The 20,978-nt window shown below is 34.9% G+C and overlaps 1 protein-coding gene and 1 non-coding gene across 8 annotated transcripts in view; both read left to right on the forward strand.

Moving 5' to 3' along the window:
• SCFD1 (sec1 family domain containing 1) overlaps positions 1 to 20,978 on the forward strand; it is a 101,411-nt gene that overhangs the window by 41,037 nt on the left and 39,396 nt on the right. For all 7 annotated transcript variants that reach the window (XM_017537575.1, XM_017537579.1, XM_017537581.1 and 4 more), the window contains 6 exons: positions 4,498 to 4,637; positions 7,525 to 7,615; positions 8,184 to 8,257; positions 8,951 to 9,032; positions 12,662 to 12,758; positions 18,709 to 18,779. In XM_017537575.1, the coding sequence (XP_017393064.1) occupies positions 4,498 to 4,637; positions 7,525 to 7,615; positions 8,184 to 8,257; positions 8,951 to 9,032; positions 12,662 to 12,758; positions 18,709 to 18,779 (555 nt within the window). The remainder of the gene's footprint in view (positions 1 to 4,497; positions 4,638 to 7,524; positions 7,616 to 8,183; positions 8,258 to 8,950; positions 9,033 to 12,661; positions 12,759 to 18,708; positions 18,780 to 20,978) is intronic.
• On the forward strand, positions 19,478 to 19,641 carry LOC119472557. Its single transcript, XR_005201703.1, has one exon. It is a non-coding gene; the product is annotated as a U1 spliceosomal RNA (small nuclear RNA).

A 20,978-nucleotide genomic window follows, 5' to 3' on the forward strand; every position in this document is an offset into this window, starting at 1 on the left:
TTCTGGTTTTCCCATTCTCTGAGATTAAATAACCCATTTTTTTTAATAACAAGTTGTGGTATTGTGAAATTGTAAAATTACATTAGTGACTGTTGACTTTGCACACAATTTAGAAGCATCAGTGGAGGGCTGAGTCTTCCTGTTTCATCGTAACAAATATGTTTTAATCTTTGCTCTGCTTGAGTTTGAGAGACTGATTTGTGTGAACCAAAGAAACCAGATGACTTGTTACGTAAAAGAGAATATTTGAATTTAAATTGTTAGATGGATTAAAACCATATATCATCACCATGACTGGGAATTTTGTTTCTTTGGCCACTTAGGAGAGCTGTGCCATTATAAATACACATTTATATTATTTTAGCTAGAAGCCCATCTTAATATATATGTATCTGTTGTGGAGTGATGGATGTGAAAAAACGTCTAATGTGTAATTTGCGATTCTCTTAAAGCTCTGATCTCTTCTCATTGAGTTCCATAGTTATCCATGCTCTTTGAGGGTAGGAAATTGTTTAATGCTTGTACATAATTGATTTCTCGATAAGAAATAGAATTACAGTCTCTAGGAAGTTCTGTAAATTGTGTCATTAGAGGCATTATCACCACTTTATCAAATGTTGAACAGAAACTGGTTCTGAAGCATTCTGAAAGAGTAGAAATAAGTTTAAATTCCATTTTGCTTAGGTACCTCATCTTTGAAATTTCCAGTCATGGAAATTACTTTTAGGGATGAGCATTGAAAAATTAATTTTTTATATAATGCTTTAATTTCCCCTGAATCTAATTGAAACTATTATGGGTATTGAAACCCTGATGTATTAGTCTGTTGGTCTGTCTTATGAAGACAATGATCCTTACTCCTTATAATTCTGTCTTTAATATTTTAAAGATCATATTTTGTCTTTTACCTGCCTTTGGCAAAAAGTGATGAAACTCATAGCTTTTATTTTACAATTAAAATCTTGAGTATGAAAGACGTAACTGTGATTTACAGAAAGGAATAGTTGCCTGCTCTAGAGAATTTGTGTGTACTTTTCTTTATTATGTCTTCTGTTATTGGTGTCACCCTTATTCCCCAAACTGTCTAACTCCTAAGATGATTTTCTCCAGAGAAAATATTTCTTTTTGGGGATGAGAATTCTCTCTAGTTTTGTGTGCAAGGATGAGACAATATAGGTGTGCTCATCTTCAAGTGACTGATGGCACATTTCTTTACTGTGGGGTAAGGATAGAAGCCAAAGCCATGGAAGATGTTGGTTCAGCCAGTGGGTAGTTTCCTTTCCTTTTCCTCACATCCCTCAGTTCTGTTCATTCTCATCGTTATCAAGAAGTATTTATATGTGTTCCCTAGTTTTAAATAGATTCTCTCTTGTATTTTATTTCTCTTGTTGGTTAATTTGATAGTAGGAGTTGAAGACTCACCTCAGTGTGTCACCTCAATATGAAAGCTCTGGCATTGTATTATGACTCCAGAATTACTCCAAATGTAATTCAGTAATAACATCTGTTGAATCAATAGTTGTTTAGTGATTGCTCTAACAGCATTTAGAGTTAAGGAGATAGTAAATTCTTGCCAAAATAAAGGAAACTTTTATTTTACTTTGCTTTTCTTTGCCTGTGAATTTCAAGTCTGCATAAATAGGTATTGCTTATATGATCCAGATTATTTTGTTAACATTAACTCTCTCTGGCTCTACTGATGTGCTCTAACTTGGGAGAGGAAAACAAGACCCCTGAAGGTTTCTCCATGTTTTTATCACTTCCTGATGGGATTTATTTACATGTAGCGATTTGGGGCACCATTGTCCTATCTTTTAAGTTAGGAAAATGTGACTATCAATGGAAACAGATTAGACTCTACCATGTTAAAAGTAATTCTGTTGTCTTTCATTTGTGTGTAAACGTTTACTTACTTTAACATGATTGAGTACAGCACAGAATGTTGTAATTTTCTAACTACAAAGATTGAAATTACCTTTATTTGCCTTGCTATTATGCAGACAATGGAAATATCCTTGCTATTAAATTATTTCTCAAAATTCTTAACATCTTTTATTCCTTTATTATTTTGTGTTTTCTTTTAAGTATTCCATCAATACTTCAGTAATAACATGCTCTCCTACTTTTGGAGCAGTAATTTTGTTAGCAAGTTAACTTATTTTGAATGAACTGTGCCATCACCACGGAAATAGTACTTCAGTAGAAATTCTAGTTAATAAAGCTTAACTGTTTAAAGATGTTTCTCTTCAATATCTTTTGTTTTGTTAGATAATTTTTTAAAGCTAGGCTTCTTCCCAGATGTAGCTGTTATTGTTTAAAATGGTTTTCCACAATTGTGCTATTTTTACCTTCTTCCTCTATGGATGATTTTTGTACAAAGTGAAGTTTAGATACAAGGATGGGAAACTGAAAGGATTTTAGTCACTCATATTCTTGCCCTATGACAATATGAGGGTTCTATAGTAAAGACAGTAATAGGTTGAAATATAACATACTTTTATTTGTCATTCCAACCATTTATTGTAACTCTATAGTCTTTAAACTGCCTGTTAATCACCTGAGGCTACCCATGTTCTGCACTACAGGGAATTTCAAGTGATAGAATCTAATTCCACTCACTCTGTTCCTGCAGCTCTTGATATAATTAAAACAATGCTTAAAAGCAGTGCCTCTAAAGTCAGACTGCCTAGGTTTTAATCTTGGTTCCATCACATATTTCTGTATAACTTCTTTATGCCTCAGTTTTTTCTTCTTGAATGGGAATTTTATTACTGCTTCTACAGGTTATTGGAGGGATCATATGACTTAATATAAGGTGCTAAGAATAGTGTCTTGCAGAAAAAAGACAGCTATGCTTTTTTTATTTTTCTCTTTGATGGACTTCACATACAAGTAAAAGAAGGCTGCCTCATTGCTTCTATAACTTATTAGATAGAAAATAGACTTGTTAGGCCAGGGGCAGTGGCTCATGCCTGTAATCCCAGCATTTTAGGAGGCCGAAGCAGGAGGATCACGAGGTCAAGAGACCAGACTGGCCAACGTGGTGAAACCTCATCTCTACTAAAAATACAAAAATTAGCCAGGTGGCGTGCACCTGTAGTCCCAGCTACTCAAGAGGCTGAGGCAGGAGAATCTCTTGACCCTGGGAGGTGGAGGTTGCAGTGAGCCGAAATCTCACCACTGCACTCCAGCCTGGTAACAGAGCAAGACTCCATCTCTGTCTCAAAAAAAAAAAGAAAAAGAAAAGAAAATAGACATGTTACTCTACTATGACAATTAGACATCTGTAATTTTTCAAATCCTGCTTTTTATGTCAAAGAGAAAAATGGCAAGGAAATAAAACTATTGTAAAGGATTTATTTGAGAAAGTTACAAGGACTTAGAGTCAGTATTGATAACCTTGTTTCATCTAGAGGCGATTGAATTGCATTCAGTATGTTTAATTTGCTAAGGCCTAGAATAATTGTTAAGTTAAAATACATACAGATACCTTAGAACCAAGATGATTATATTTCAGTTATGCTGGATAATTTCTCCATACTGTAGCTTTCTTCTTTATCAGTCATTTCCTTGTTGATAGCCATGTTTTATCTCTCACTATTCTTGAGTGGGCATTGAACCATAAAATGCTGCTATCTGTGAGGGAACCCATAGATGTAATGCAAGAAGTTGGGGGAAAGATAAAAAAGATACTTACTTTTATTTTTGCCTAATGGTTTTTTTGTGGGTTTGGTTATGTTTTGGGTTTGGGTTTGGGTTTGGGTTTGGGTTTTTGTTGTTGTTGTCGTTGTTGTTGTTTTTACAGACAGGGTACAAAAAGCAAGCCTCACATAAATGAAATTAGTCCTAGGCAAGAAAGTTTAGCAACTACTGGCCTGACTCTTAAAGTTTATGTGAAAGAGGTGCATCATTTATTATTTATTATTGCATCTATTGTAATTTTTTAAATTGCAATTCATCACTCAAGCGACACATCAGAATGTTGACTCTCTAAGAGTTTAAAAATGTTTCAGATTAATGTTTGTCACTGGAAACGACCAAGCCTAAGGAGACCAGGTCACATTAGTTGATTTAGCCAAACATTGGACTACTGTGTAATTATGATAAAGATTAAGTTGATGTACTTATACAGATATAGAAAGAGCACTAAAATGTATTATTAGATGAAAAAAGATACAACATATATATATATGGTGTTCTCATTTTTTAAAATAAAATTAAGAGGATATATATATGCCATTATATGCATACATTTTTTCTGTAAGGATACATAAAAATATTAACTTTTTTTCTTTTTCTTGTTTGAAATTTTAATCATATATAATCTAATATTTTCATTAAAATATGGAAACAAAATTACATTTGTATAATAAAAGGAGGAAGTCTTTTAAATTTCAGATCTATATTTTGTCCTTGGAAATATTAGAAAGGGCAACAAGATTCTATTTTGATTAGACTTAGAAAACAGTTATTTAACACAAGATTACTTTTTTCTAGGATTTTCATTTAAACAGGGTTAATTTGGAAGAAACTTCAGGGGTGGAGAACTCTCCAGCTGGTGCTAGACCAAAGAGAAAAAACAAGAAGTCTTATGACTTAACTCCAGTTGATAAATTTTGGCAAAAACATAAAGGAAGGTAAGCAAAATATCAATAAGTAAAAGATTCATTTTTTTAAAGAGAAATTAAGGTGTCATTCGCCTTAATGAATTTGGGAAAAAATTCAAAAGGGTCATGTAGGTTCATTCACACAATGAGTGGGAGCTATAATTAAATAGTCCATAGATATTTGTCTTTATTTCTCCATTTCTCGCTGATTCCTAGGTTGTTTTTCATTAATTGTTGTCTTACAGGGATCACTTCTCTTTTCAATGAGAGCATCCCATGTAATTTTGAAGATATTACAGATAGTCTTTCAATTTTGTTGTTCTCTCCACTGACTCTATAAGACCATCTCTGCCTTTAATTAAAATTGGTTTTTGTGATGTGGGGGGTGATTTTTTTTTCTTTTTGTTCCATGTTGCCCTCATGTAAACCTTGTTTTAGATATCTGTGGAGAGAGTACCTAAGCCTAAAGCCTAGAAATTTATTCTAAGTACATTAGAAATAATGAGTGAAAAAACTGCATTAATTTGCCACGTGATTTACTGTGAGCAGATACACATATCCCATGTGATGCTATGCCCCCTTAAAGTTTAGGGTACTTCATAGGCTCAGTTACTGCTATAAAAGTTATTTGGTGATCATTATGTCTACAGCAATCATTCTAAACAAACAAAAAAATTACTCAGAGAAAAAGAGGAACACTGTTAAACAATTATGAATATATGATTTTTAAAAAATATTCCAAAATGTGTGTGTGTGTCTTTGATGTAGCTGTTCTTTTGGTCTTATATTTATTGCTTAAAGAGAAGTAGAATATAGACTTGGTTCAACATGCTGGGTTTTTAATATGTTTTATCTTTTTTTCACTTACAACTTTTTTTTAAGCTGGAAAATCAAATTGCCATAACAAAGATTTGACTTGCTCTGTAGAAAAAAGTCACTGTCTTTCTCACTATGGCAATTTTAGGTACTATATTAATTAATTTTATTTTAAATAATATTCTTCCCTTTGGAATTCCATAGTCTACATTTCCCTCCAGAATGGTGACGTACAATAAATTACATTTTACTAGAGAGGCATTATTTATAGAGAATACAGCATATTTTGAAGTTGACATTCCCTAATATAGAAAAGCTTAAGAAAACATCTCTTTATTCAAATATGAAAATTTTTAATTTTTTAGAACGTATGTTTTAAAAACAATCTAAGAGATCAGTTGAATAGTAAGAACTTTAACCTTCTGTTCATTTAGTAGTAATAGCTCTCTTGTTCTGCATCTTACTACAGTAGTAACATGGGCACAGAAACACTTGGAGATAACATAAACAAGTGACTTAAACCTCTCTGAGCTTCAGTTTCCTCATCAGTAAAATGGGACAATAATAATTCTGCCTATTGCCCTGTTTCAGAAGATTCTTATGAATATTGAGATAATGAATTTAAAGGTTAATTTGCCCAAATCATCCAGCATTCATTGATAAAGCCAGGGATGGAATCCAGGTCTGGCAGACTGTAAAGCACTCAGTCTTAACCATGAATAGTTTAAGTTATGATAGTTAACCTCCACAGATTTGTCAGGATTAAATGAGGTTGCAGTGAACTGAGATTGTGCCATTGCACTCCAGCCTGGGCAACAAGAGTGAGTGAAACTCCATCTTAAAAAATAAAAAAAGATAAATTCTTAGCATAGTATTTGATGTACAGTAAAATTGCTCAGTAAATGTGAGCAATTATTATTCTCTGTTAACTCTGAGACCTAAAGATATTGGAGATTTTGAGGATTATCTAGTTCAACCCCTACATTTTACAGATAAAGCTAGGGCCCTGAGAGGGTAAGACTCTGCCTATAAAGGGAGTTTCCATTTTATTTAGACATAACAAGGGTTCCTGACTCCCCAGTGCAATGCTGAGTCCTCAGTGCTGTTTTTTGCTAACATAGACTCAGCTGGAGCTGGAGTAAATGCCTGGGGTTGTGAGGTAAAATTGGACTGTGTTCCTCAGAATCCTTTCTGAACCCCTGTCTTTTCTGTCTTTTCTATTTTCCCATTGGATAAATGTGGTCATTATTAGTGAGGTATTTTCAAATGTCAGAGCTGAAGAAGGGAAGAAAGGTTTTTGTTCCATTGTTGATGAGACATGACCTCTTCTTTCTTAAAGAAGAAAAGGCCTCTACTCCCCTCCCCCTGCCCTACAGGCTGTAGATGAAAATTTTCATTTTAAGAAATATTTCATGGTCAACATGTATTCATCTAGAATTTGTCAAGATTAGTACAGTGTTTTCTACCTGAGCTGTTCATGATTGCAGCTCACTTCTGCCTAAAGTTTCTGTAAGTTACTGCTAAACAGCAATGTCCTGGAAGAAGACAGCAGGTATTAGACCACTAAAACTGTGGCCCAAGTGCTATTTTTACCAGTAGTATTCTGGGATATTATGGGTTATGAGTTACAAGAATTTTTTCACAGTTACCTGCAGGTGATATTTTTAAATGCCACCTTTGTAGTTTCATGGGCCCTTTGACATTATGTGTTAATTTGGGTAGGAATATTGAATTGATATTTGATATACCATGACTTGTCTTCCATTGATTTTCAGTCATGTAAATATTTTACTTTTTCTTCTGAAAGCATACAGGTGAAGAGAATGTATGATATTGTTAATGAAAAATATAAATGAAATTTAACTTTTAGATGTATAAGTATTATATGCATTTTAAAGAAATAGTATTTATTATATGGGTATCAGAAAGACATGTAGTTGTATTTATGCTGAATGTTTTCTGCCTTTGTTATATATAAAATGTATTCAAATCCAAATAAGTATATTTAAAATAATAAATATTCATTGTATATATCTTAGAATTCACACAAAAATCAGTCTTTTAATGTCATACTCATAGTTCTTGTGCACTACTGTTTTAGTCCATTCCCAGAAGTTGCAGAATCAGTTCAGCAAGAACTAGAATCTTACAGAGCACAGGAAGATGAGGTCAAACGACTTAAAAGCATTATGGTAAGATTCTGTTTGCCTTCTAAGAATTATAGGAAAGAAGAGGGTTATCTGTTAAAGAGATTTGGGTTTTTTTCCTTATAAAAATTCAAGGCCATTTAATGCTTTTATAACAAAAATATTTTCAGCTTACATATATGACCAAAAAAATCTAAATATTGAGAAGAGAAATGTTTTAAATATTAATATAAATGTGATTTGAAAAAATATATAATGTAGCTTCATTTTAGAGATACATGTTCTAATGCTGCTCATTCTAACACATATCGATCTAACTTGATATTTCAGCTCTACTATTTATTGCTGTGACCTGTGGCACATCTCTGGGCCTATCTCCTTATCCAAAAATGCCAGCTGATTATTTAGTCATCTAACCATTAGACTGGCAATGACTAGAACTTTTATGTAACTGTCATAAATATATATGCCTGCACCTACCTCAGAGGAGGAGAATTGCTATTCTAGGTGACTTAAAAATCTTACTATATATCAGTGATCTTAGGAATATGTTGATTTTTGTGCTTGGGCCTGGGATTTTTGAGTACTTATTAGGATCTTTTTTCTTTACAAGGGACTAGAAGGGGAAGATGAAGGAGCCATAAGTATGCTTTCTGACAATACTGCTAAGCTAACATCAGCTGTTAGGTAAGTGAGCAGTATATCCTGCTTGAAGTCTTTCTGTTGATAAGATTTATTTATTTATTTATTTATTTATTTATTTTTATATGACTAAAATATTATTAATCTTTTTAACTAGTAGGAAATAGTAAGCAATAGCAAATATAACTGAATTTAAAGAACTGAATTATTTTTAACTAAACGTTTAAGCTGATTTTAGTTCCCTCAGAGGAGATCGTTCGTTTCTTCGACCAGTTAAAACTGTGTAATAAGGGTAATTTTACAAGGAAAATACTATTAATGATAAAGTAGGGCAAGTGATTATTAATTTTATTATTGATACTATTTTCTTAACTAAAAGTTAAGCAGTTTTTCTGTACTTTGAATGCCATTAAGAAGAAGGGAGGAAATGTGTTTTAGAAATACAGATAAAGGATGTTTCCATTAATTTGATTTTATTTAAGCCTCCAAAGTTTGGAATCATAAAGTAAGATGGTAGAAATGATATTTGGAAGCCAGATTATTTTAAAACAAGAAGCATTTCCCCTGTATTAAAGTAATAAATACTGTAGGTGTTCAAGTCTAGAGATTAAATCTGTTGATAGTTTAACTTGTCATCTTATCACTGTTTCACTGTTCTGAGTTTCCCAGAGGAGATAATGAGGTCTGTATCACTTTAGAAAATGTATTGGTTAATATTTAATATTTTGATATTTGCAGTTCTTTACCAGAACTCCTTGAGAAAAAAAGACTTATTGATCTCCATACAAATGTTGCCACTGCTGTTTTAGAGCATATAAAGGTAAATTGAATTTCTTCTCCCCATAATATGACTTGCATTTACATAGGGTTTATATGTTTCCGTATGTCTGTTTCTTCATCTTTAAAATGATATTAATAATTCCTAGCTCATAGTGTTATTTGGAGAATTAAAGGAGAGAATGTTAGTAGTTTTTAAAAGCTATTCTCTGGTGTCCTAGAGCTGTATAGAGACATTAATGGATCACTTGTATCTATTTTATGTTTAGGATTCTGCAGAACATTTGGTTTGAGAAAGAGGTCCTGAGCCTCTCTCTTTAAAAACATTTGAAAGCCATAGTTATAAGTAAAGTGCCTTTTACATGACAGGTGCTGAAGAGATACTAGTTCTGTTATGCAGGTTAGAAAATCTGTACAGAACTCCACTTCTTTTCCCCTTAGATGGTGCTCCCTCAAAATCAGTATATTAAAGAGCTTTTATTTAACAGCTTTATTGAGATGTAATTCACATACTATGCAATTCATCAATTTAAAATATATCATTCAGCAGGTTTTAGAATATTTACAGAGTTGTTGCAACCACAACGACAGTTTAATTTTAGAGCATTTTTGTCACCTCAAAAAGAAACCCCCTACCTAGTACCGGTCACATTAAGTTGTTTTTGGACCCTGTTTCCATTGTTCATTAGAAGTTGATGTTATAACTAAGATACTACATCAAAAAGAGCAAAATGAATCAAATGCCCGTATTGACATAAATCAGTGAGCCATGTTTTTTTTGTACTGATTTATATAGTTACAGAAATTAAGTTCTGCTATAGCATTTAGCATAGTAAATATTTTTATTTTTTATTAATTTTTTTAATTTAAAGACAGAGTCTTGCTATGTTTCCCAGGCTAGTCTCAAACTCCAAGCCTCAAGTGATCCTGTCACCTCAGCCTCCCGAGTACCTGGGACTACAGGCGTGTGCCACCGCACCTTAGCATACTGAGTTTTATATATTCAGTCATAAAATACCAGATTCTTTATGTTTTTCACTTGTAGAAGTTCATTCATCTACTTTCATGACTTTTAAAAATGATTACTTGGTCTGTATGTGTCCTGCTCTTGGTTTCAAAATTCAGTAAATGCAAGTGCTTGTTATAAGCCAGGTGCTGTGTTAGACACCTAGATTTAAACAATTAGACATGCTCTAAGGAGTTTACAGTTTTAGAAAGGCACATAAACCAAGGACAGTAATATACTGTGATAGTTGTTATTATGATGAGGTATATAAAGTGCAGTTAATACACAGATAAGGGAGTAATGAGTTCTTTTGGCCAAGGAAGAGACTGAGAGAGGGTCAGAAAGGGGAGACAGCAGGGATTGAAGGAAAGTTGCAGAAAAACTACAGAGAAGTTAGAACTTGAATGAGCAGAATTCACTGGTTAGATGGTAGAGGAGGAATATGTTCTGCAAAAGCTAAGAGAAAACTTGAGCCTAAGGCTAGAGAATTAAAAATGAACACAGTATTTAATAAAATGTTAAAAGTTTAATGAAGTAACTATTTGGTGTGACTAGAGGAAACTGAATCTAGTGAATAATAATAAAACAGAAAAGGTTAGCCGGATCAGAGGGCCTAAAAGTCAGTTTAACACCTTGTGTTAGCACCTTTCCCCTTCCATTCCTGACTTCACTCTGCCCATACAGCTTTTCCCAAGCTAATATTCACTTTAACAGTTCCTAGTGTCATCATTGTCATTCCCCAAAGTTTTCTTTTTCTTCTTTCACTACTTTGTATTCCATATCCTTTCTCATATAAATTATTCAATACCCATCTTGTCCTTTCCATTCCCACAGCCACTACTGTGGTCTTTTTCTTAGGATCTCTTATATTTCTTTTGTTCATTTTTAATATTATTGGTAGGACTTTCTCATTTCTAAGATTCTACTTTGTATCTATTGTAGTATTAAAATAGCTTTATAGAGTAGCTAAAGTAGTTCCTGTATCAGAGAGTCTGAAGAATATGAAGGGCCAGAGATTTCATAAATAAGAGCTCACTGATAGGGAACCCTCTACATGTTAATGTAGAATTTATTGTTCAGGGAAAGAAAGGGGCAGAAAAGTACAGTATCATACTTCTTGTGTCAGAAGGGAAATGGGTATTAGAATATAGACTCTGCTTATGTTTGCACAAAGAAACTCTGAAAAACTAGAAGAAATAATAAAACAAATACCTACAGAAGCAGATAGAAAAGGGGTGGAAGAGGACCATCCCTTTTCTATCTGCTTCTGTAGGTAAAATAAGGGTGAAATAAGACTTCTCAGTATATATCTTTTTATGCCGCATTCATTTTTGAACTTTCTGGGTATTTCATCTATAAAACTTTGGCCTTGCATGCCACTGCAAGGGAGTGGGAGTGAGAGGATTCTGATTTTTTGTTGCTCCATATGTAATTCACTTCTTAGTCTACTATTTAGATGTTTCTACCTTGTTGTGCCTTGGCATGATCTGTTTAACTGAAATGAACTATACATATGTCCCGAAATCACTTTCAAACTTCATCTCAGAATGTGTCACTTCCTCCTCCACAATTGGCTATTTATTTCATTCTGCCTTTTAGCATCGTGTATTTATTTATGTTATATACTTACATATTGGTTCTGTGTTGGTATCACTATAATTTCATGAATGGTTTCTACTCCCACTTGATTATTAACACCCTCAATAATATGAAAGAGCAAAGAACATTTTGTTCAAATTGAACATTTAAACAAAATGTTCTTTGCTCATTCATTATTATCTGGAGCATAATTTAAGAGATATTTGGTAATTTTTATTTACTTTGGAGGATCTTAATATGTTAACTTTATTTGGATAATTTTAATCAACAAAATTTTCATTTAGGAAAGGTCTCACACAGCAAAGTTTTACTAATTTTCCATGATCTTTAAGATATTAAATAGGAAAACTAATGAGGAAAAGGTTTTTTTCAAAAAAAACAAGGAAAATAGTTAAGATAACTTTCCATTTAGTAAAGGTGAATGTATGTGGATTTGCATGCTAAAAAAGTAAACATAACTTGACCACCTGACAATTTTGCATGGAGTACAATATGACTTGTATGCCAGTTACTAATTAATACAATAATTAAGAATTATGTTTTTATCTTTGCTAATGTTTGTATGGTATGCAGAATTACTGCTGAATTTATCCATCAAATATGGTAAACAAAATAATCTATTGTTTTTTTTTTCTGTATTAACTATATGTTCAAAAGTAAGATACTTTAAATTTTGTTAAGAAATGAACGCCAGACACAGTAGCTCACATCTGTAATCCCAGCACTTTGGGAGGCTGAAACAGGCAGATTGCATGAGCTCAGGAGTTTAAGACCGGCCTGCACAACATGGCAAAACCCCGTCTCTAAAAAAAATTAGCCAGGCATGGTGACACATGCCTGTGGTCCCAGCTACTCATGAGGCTAAGGTGGGAGGATCACATGAGCCTGCGAAGTTGAGATTGCACTGCTGAACTTTAGCCTAGTACTTTTAAACTGTACTTTTGACCTGTCTCAAAGAAAAAAAATGAACATGTCTTAAAATTGATCATAGAAAATAGAAACTTACAAGGTGAGTAGACATTATGTATTTTTATTATTAATGTATTCTCATATTTATTTTGAAACAGGCCAGAAAATTGGATGTATATTTTGAATATGAAGAAAAAATAATGAGTAAAACTACTCTGGATAAATCTCTTCTAGATATAATATCAGACCCTGATGGTATGTACCATAAATTTGAGGCTAATGTAAGTTTCATATCTGATGAAACCAGCATTTTCAATTTCAGTAAACTTTGAATAGAATTATTGTATTTCTGACAATGCTAATATCAAGATAATTAAATGAGCTATTTTCTGGGAAAATTTCGTAACCTAGCAGTTCCTACAGTGGAAAAATGATTTGTATTTCATTTCTTGAACTTTTATTTTATAGTATTTAAGCACTTTTTATAATTTACTTGTTTAAGGTAATGTATGTAAAGCTTAATTTCTTCTGGTTCCAGGAAGACTTGAAGGTATAACATTCAAATCAAGTGTCTCTAAGTGATTCGCTTCCTAATTACTTTGGTGTACCCTGAGTTTCCTGAAAATACGTATCTAAAACTAAATTCTGTTTTACATGTTTAAGGAATTTACTTTTAAAGGAACTCTATGGCCAATCCCTTTAAATATTTGTATGTTAGATTTTCTTAAAATAGAACTATTTGTACTTAGAAAATGTGATCTATGGAGACCAATATGTTAAGTGAGATAAGCCAGGCACTGAAGGACAAATATCACATGTTCTCACTCAGGTGGAAGCTTAGAAAGTAGATCTCATGATGATACAGAGTTGATTGGTAGTTACGAGAGGCCAGGAAGTTAGAGAGATGGGGGAATGAAGGGAACAAAAAGATATAAATATATTTTTTACCACTGAACTATGCACTTAAAAATGGTAAAGACTTGCCAGGCACAGTGGCTCATGCTTGTAATCCCAGTACTTTGGGAGCTTGAAGCAGTAGGATCTCTTGAGCCCAGGAGTTTGAGACCAGCCTAGACAATAAAGCAATACCCCATATACACCAAAATACAAAAGAAAAAGAAAGAAAAAAATTAGCCAGGCAGGGTGGCATGCATCTGTAGGCCCAGCTACATAGGAGGCTAAGATGGGAGGATGCCTTGAGCCTAGGAGTACGGGGTTGCAGTAAGCTATGATCACACAACTGCACTCCAGCCTGGGTGACAGAGCAAGACCTTGTCTAAAGACAAAAAAAACAAGAGCGAAACACAGCAAAAAAACAAAAAAAAAAAAAAAACCCCACAGGGAAAAACAGTAAAAAAAAATTTAATGTAAACCAATTGTGTCTCTTAATTGTAAAGACTGTGGGATCTACATAGAGTCTTAGCCTCTGAAATTCCCTAAACTTTAGAGACCTGTAGATCACTTCAGAATAGTTTTGAATTCGAATCTCAGCTTTTTCCACAACAAATGGAAAGCCTAGGAACCATTTTGCATATAAGCTATTCAAGCTGCATGATGATGGTTTTTGGATTATTGTTTTGTTATGAATTTTAGACTGTATTTTAAATTAGAAAATAATTTAAAAGTCCAAGCTGTTTTATAATTAAGATTCTATTTATAAAAACATCTCAGAAACCATAAGTATTGCTCACACTTTTAGAAAGCTAGATCTGTGGTGAGAACATAGCATTTTAAAGGTATATGCATTTTATAGTGAAAGAAATTCAAAGTCATATAAGTTCATCATTTCTGAGCTATTCCTTGTTATTTACAGTAACTTTTGAGTAAAGTTGAAACAAAAAAAAGCATGTTGACAAAAAGGGAGTCAGTCCTGCTTTTTCCTTTCCTCTTTCTCAAATGATTTATTCCGACACTAACCAGGGTAGAGCAAGGTAGGCATTCATGCAAAGTAGCAGTCTACTGGTACTTTGGTCCAGAATAAGATGTTGGAACCTGAGCAAAATGACTAAGGGCATCCACTCTTGGAATAAAGAGAAGATTAGTAATCTAGCATTATATGTCAAAGTTCAGGAGAGGAAAGCAGAGCATCTACATGTGGAAGCAGTTTAGCAAGGTGTGTGAGAGCCCTAACAGATTGAGGAGGGTGACCCCACCCAGGAACAACCCAGCTTGGGCCTAGGTGGGATGAGAAATATGTCTACGTATATGTATGGGTCCATTGCAGGAAATCAGAGCTCAAATGAAGTAAAAAGGGCATCCATGCTGCAAGGGGATGGAAGCAGAGATGGGATATTTGTTATATTCAGGGGAGATACATATATATATTTGAGACAGGGTCTTGCTCTGTTGCCCAGGCTGGAGTGCAATGGCACGACCTCTGCTCATCACAACCTCCACCTCCTGGATTCAAGCAATTCTCCTGCCTCAGCCTCCTGAGTAGCTGGGATTACAGGCGCGTGCCACCGTGCTCGGCTGATTTTTTGTATTTTTAGTAGAGATGGGGTTTCCCCACGTTAGCCAGCCTGATCTTGAACTCCTGACCTCATGATCTGCCTGCCTCGGCCTCCAAAAGTGCTGGGATTACAGGCGTGAACCACCGCACCTGGCCATTAAATATATTGGATAATATAAAGAAAGCCCAATTTCCCATTGTCAGAGAAGGAATTTATAAATGTAGAAGGGGAAGAAATTAGAATGAACCCTGTAGTGTTGGATTGGAATTAGAGGTATTGGTGTGAACTGAGTGTTTTCACTATATATTTGTTCAGATATAGAAATATAGATTGTATGTAGTGTGTGTGTGTGTGTGTGTGTGTGTGTGTGTGTGTGTGTACTCATATATTCCCTACTTCTGCCAACTGAAAAGGACTGGGAGCAGCAGTACCCAACTAGTAAAGATTTCTGCTTATAAATATAATTTCCGCTATGACTCCTTAGAGAGGTAGCTGATTCTAGAGGCGGGCAGGGAGCAAAAGTACAAAACGGGTCTGGAACATTTTTGTTGTATCAGAAGGCAAGGAAGGCACTCCAAAAATGATGGAACATGTCAAAAGAACCCAGAAGTCAACTTGAAGAGGCTCCAGATAATGACAATTTCAGCATCAAAATAAATAATAACAGATTATAGCCCACTGATAAAAGAGGATGCTAAGAGTCCATGTGGACATAATAAATGAATAAATTGAAATTTCATAGGATATTAATGCAGTTTCAGAATACCTTCCCACAAAATACTTAACTGTAAGGGAGAAAAAGTAACCTGATAAATATCTTATTAGGTAATCACAGTAAACGTCGTCAGTCGAGAGACATAAAATAGTGGGAAATAGTACTAGGCAGATTGGGGAGAGGGAGGAGCTCAGGAAAGACTGAGAGGTAAAGGGCTAGTAGGATTCAATGCAAAGAACACAGCATCACTGTTGTGATAGTCTTGTCTTGGTATACTGTAAATCTAATCATGAGGAAGTATTAGACAAAACTTAATTGTGTGATATTCGAGGAAGAAACCAGCCTATAGTCTTAAAAAACCAAGGCCATGCAAGTCAAGGGAAAAACGGAGAAACTGCTTCATACAGAAGAAGACTAAAGAGGCATGACACTGTGTGTGGCACATGATTCTGAAATTGATCCTTTTTCCATAAAACATACTCGAGACATAATTGATAAAACTTGAAATAGGATCTGAGGATTAAATGGTAACAATTAGCAAAATCTGATACTAACGTTGACACATTACAATGATGTGATTTTGCTAATTGTTCTGAGGCTGTGTTAGAGAATGTCTTTGACATCAGGGGTGATAGGACAGCAGGTCAGCATCTTACTCTCAAAATTTCAGGGAGAACAAAAGCTCCCCAAACTCCAGGCTTTCAAAACTTTTCTCTAAAATACATCATATTAATCAGTGAGGGAATTCTGACTTTAAAATAGCAGTCAAAGGAGAGAGGTAAGTGTGATAAGAGGTTCCAGGCTGTAGCTACAGGCTTTAGAATAATCACAGGTGTAAAGGACACATGCTAACAATTTCAGTTTGATTTCCCTGTGGTTGTCATTATAAGCATCAGTATGCACCCCAGCCCTTACCATCAGATTGGTCTTTAAAACCTAAACAGATGTTCTAAGGCAGTTATTAACACTGTAGCAGTTTTAACGTATGTTTCCCCTTGAAGAAGAGTGGGAACTGTTCCTTCTTTAAGCAAACTAAGTAAGGCTAGTTGCTGAAGATACTAAGAGCAACCTCAGGGACCCACAGGCCCCTAAAACTCTGAGGGTGGGGAACCTTCCCCTTGTATATTAGGATCCATGGTCCCAAGAGGGTAGGACAAGCCTCATTACTCTTTCTCTCCGTGTCCTCTAGCTGGTTGGTCATAGTTGCAGCAGTTATGGCAGGAAGTGCCCAGTGAAGCAGGATAACCAAAGCCAAGGCTTTCTATCTGCAACACCAAAAAGAGAAAGCCAAGGAAATGGGAAAGTACCAGGGAGATTGTGGAGAGGAAGGAGCTCAGGAAAGCAGCCTTGTAAAGTTGGTCATGAATTCCTGGGTTTACCCCTGAACTGCACATGTATGAAGCTGATCCTAAACAGCATTTCAAAAACTGAGAGGTGAAGGGCTAGAAGACTACCTTCTAGTCCCCAGATTGACCACTGGTTAGTGGGACAGATCCAGTAGCACTGCAAAAGGTTTTGAAAATAGAATTAGCCGGGCGCGGTGGCTCAAGCCTGTAATCCCAGCACTTTGGGAGGCCGAGGCGGGTGGATCACGAGGTCAAGAGATCGAGACCATCCTGGTCAACATGGTGAAACCCCGTCTCTACTAAAAATACAAAAAATTAGCTGGGCATGGTGGTGCTTGCCTGTAATCCCAGCTACTTAGGAGGCTGAGACAGGAGAATTGCCTGAACCTAGGAGGCGAAGGTTGCGGTGAGCGGAGATCGCGCCATTGCACTCCAGCCTGGGAAAAAAGAAAAAAACCAAAAAAAAAAAAAAAAAAAAAAAGAAAATAGAATTAATGATGGAAGAATAACCACGGAAGACTGGTAGGAACATTAGCCTGTACTCCTTCAGGCTAATTACCTGCTAAAACAAAAATATCAGCATTGTCCTAGGATTTAACAGGACCAGGAGTCTCATAACCTAATACTCAAAATGCCCCAGATACAGTATTTATTTGTAAATATTAGAACTTTAGAGAACTTACCATTGATCTTTATTTTACCATTCTTTGTCATATTCAGGGAGTAAGGATAATTTGAAAATGAGTTTTAGTGTCACAAATCATAAAAAATCAATGTCCTATCAGTCATCATATTTTGAAAAAAAATCAACTAGTTTTTATCCTATAATGAAATACGACAGTTCTGAGTTCTTGCATCTTAGGATACACTTTGAAGTGAGACTGAATATTGTTATTTGTTGACACCAGTGCTTTATCACATTTCCACCAAAGCGCACATGATAGAACAGACAGTAAATGAGTCTCTCTGGACTTGGGCCTTGGATAATAAGAGTAGTAACTCAGAGCACTGCAAGGAAGAAATTTCTTTGAAATCTTATGTTTTGTCTTAAAATTTGAGGCAAATATATTCTACATCATATAACAATACTTTTTAAATAAAAATATATGGTTTTCCCATCCTTATAGTAATATAAAAGCCTTCAGAAACATGTTTATTTAGGGGCCCCCAGTTTGAGAAGTATAGCTTTAGGCTCAGCTAGATGATTTTGTTTAGCCAGAAAAGTTTAATAACCCAATTCCTAGGGTGACCATACATCTGGTTACCCAGGATAGTCCCACTTTCATACCAGTTCGTTATGTAATTGTTACTGGCACCCCTTTTGCCACCTCAAAAGTTTCCTGTTTTAGAATTATATGGTTTCCCTTCTTATATCCTTTCTTTTCATTGTGAGTTTACATCTAAAAGGGAAATCCTAACATTATACACAGTTTGGAAGATACAATAGAGAGGCTCCCATAATCATACACAAAGAATGGTAATCTTCTAATCCCACCTCATTTAATCTTTTCCATATCTGTATTTTACATGGTTGTAATTATAGTGCCTGTTACCTTAACTCAGTTAAGTCAAGAGCCATGTTTTGTTTTGTCACATTTATATATCCCTTGAAATGTAACATACTTGTGTTACTATAATACATAATAACCACAATTATGAAAATCTTTTGTAACCTCTTTTCCCCTATGCAGCAGGAACTCCAGAAGATAAAATGAGGTTGTTTCTTATCTATTATATAAGCACACAGCAAGCACCCTCTGAGGTATGTCCTTTATTCAGTTATTGGGAGGAAATGGAATACTTGTTTATAGACTACTAGAATTCAAATTTTAAAAATAGAAGTAAAAATCACTGTAGCTAAATATTTACTTCATTCTTTTCTTTAAAAGAAAAACAGCCAGGCTTGGTGGCGCACGCCTGTAATCCCAGTATTTTGGGAGACTGAAGCAGGCACATCACTTTGAGCTCAGGAGTTTGAGAATAGTCTGGGCAACATGGTGAAACCCATCTCTACTAAAAATACAAAAATTAGCCAAGCGTGGTGGCGTGTGCCTGTAATCTCAGCTACTGGGGAGGCTGAGGCAGGAGAATCGCTTGAACCCGGGAGGCAGAGGTTGCAGTAAGCCAAAATTGCACCACTGCACTCCAACCTGGGCACCAGAGCAACACCCCATCTCAAATAAAATAAAATAAATGAAAGAAAAATAATTTGTTAAGATTGCTTCTATGTACTGCTGTATTTTATAGCAACTTTTATTGTTACCAGGGGAAACTACCTGTGAAACATCTGACTACTTTTAAGTTGTTGGAATGTGAACTGAATTCAAGTGGCCCAACTTCTTATTTTTGGAAAATAACTATTCTACACTAAGTTTATCAGATTTGTTATGCCTTTTGAAAGGTTGATCTTATTTTAAAATTGTTTTAAAATGAATGTCCTATATAGAAAATACATTGTCAGTACTTACCTGGCAGGGGAGATACCATGATCGCGAAGGGGGTTTTCCCAGGGCAACGCTTATCCATTGCACTCCGGATGTGCCGACCCCTGCGATTTCCCCAAACGTGGGAAACTCGACTGCATAATTTATGGTAGTGGGGGACTGCGTTCATGCTTTCCTCTGTTATAAAAATAAATTAAATAAATAAATAAATAAAAATAGAAAATACATTGTCTATTCTATAAAAGAAAGTAGTGATTTTGGTATCAGACTTCTTGCTGGGTTAGAGACCGTTGACTCTAATGTTAACTTTGTATAGTTTTACTGGATGAACAGGAAGCATAGGAACCTCAAGATGACATTTAGAATGTGGCTGTCTGTTCTATGCTCCATTCTTTACTGGTAGCAATTATTGTTTTTAATATCTGGTAAATTGATAGGTTTCTGTTGGTCAAAAATCTTCACCATATTAAAACTAAACCAAGTATTTGTTCTCGGCCATTCCACTTTAACTTGGGAACACAGATCTTCACTTCTAATTTTGTAAGAAAGTGTTGAGTGTGTTTTTTTTGTTTTTTGGTTTTTTTTTTAAGAAATATCTCTTTCAGGCCAAGGTGAGATGATCACCTGAGGTCAGGCGTTTGAGACCAGCCTGACCAACATGGTGAAACCCCATCTCTACTAAAAATACAAAAATTAGCCGGGTGTGGTGGTGCACACCTGTAATCCCAGCAACTCGGGATGCTTAGGCAACCAGGGAGGCAGAGGTTGCGGTGAGCCCAGATCACGCCACTGCACTCCAGGATGGATGACAAGAATGAAACTCCATCTCAAAAAAAAAAAAAATTCTCTATCAACAGGTGTTTTCAGGGGTTCACCTTTATATCTCAGGGGTTCTAGTAGCGTAATTAAAGTATTTTTCTTAAGAATATGTGATTTTTAAAACTTAATTTACTATTCACCGAATCACATTATTTTTATTTACTTTTGGTAAGGCTTATGTCTTTTCATAAATTTAAGTGATCATTAAGATAGGCTCCTTTAAGTTACACAAATTCAGCTAGACTTACCAGGAAATAAAAAAAAAGGAAGAGGGAAAAAAAAAAAAAAAAAAAGCAACAATTTTAAAAGTTCAGGACACCTGTTGTCCAGTTAATGAATCTGGACCCTAGAATGAAAATGAGATGAAAAACCCAAATCTGCCCTCAGTTGGTATCATTCCCCTTGTGTTTCTGGTTTAGAAATATTCTTGGTCAAACCAAATCATTCATTTAGTGCATGTCCCGAGGAAAAGCAGTCTATTCTAGCAGTAAAGGAAAAAATAACTTTGTTGGAATTACTGAGAGATTAAAAATAATGTACTTTAATAGGTGATTTGGGAGCCTCTTAAAGGTAATTTTCATTATATGTGATTTTTTTGTCTTAGGTGCTCACTTGGGTACTCATTTAAGACATCACTCTACTTGGGTACCAAGAATTTAAACTTGTGCCTTTGGTCTTACTTTTTAATTAATCAAATG

The sequence above is a fragment of the Cebus imitator genome, unplaced genomic scaffold (genome assembly GCF_001604975.1).
Source record: "Cebus imitator isolate Cc_AM_T3 unplaced genomic scaffold, Cebus_imitator-1.0 Scaffold104, whole genome shotgun sequence".
Lineage (NCBI taxonomy): Eukaryota > Metazoa > Chordata > Mammalia > Primates > Cebidae > Cebus > Cebus imitator.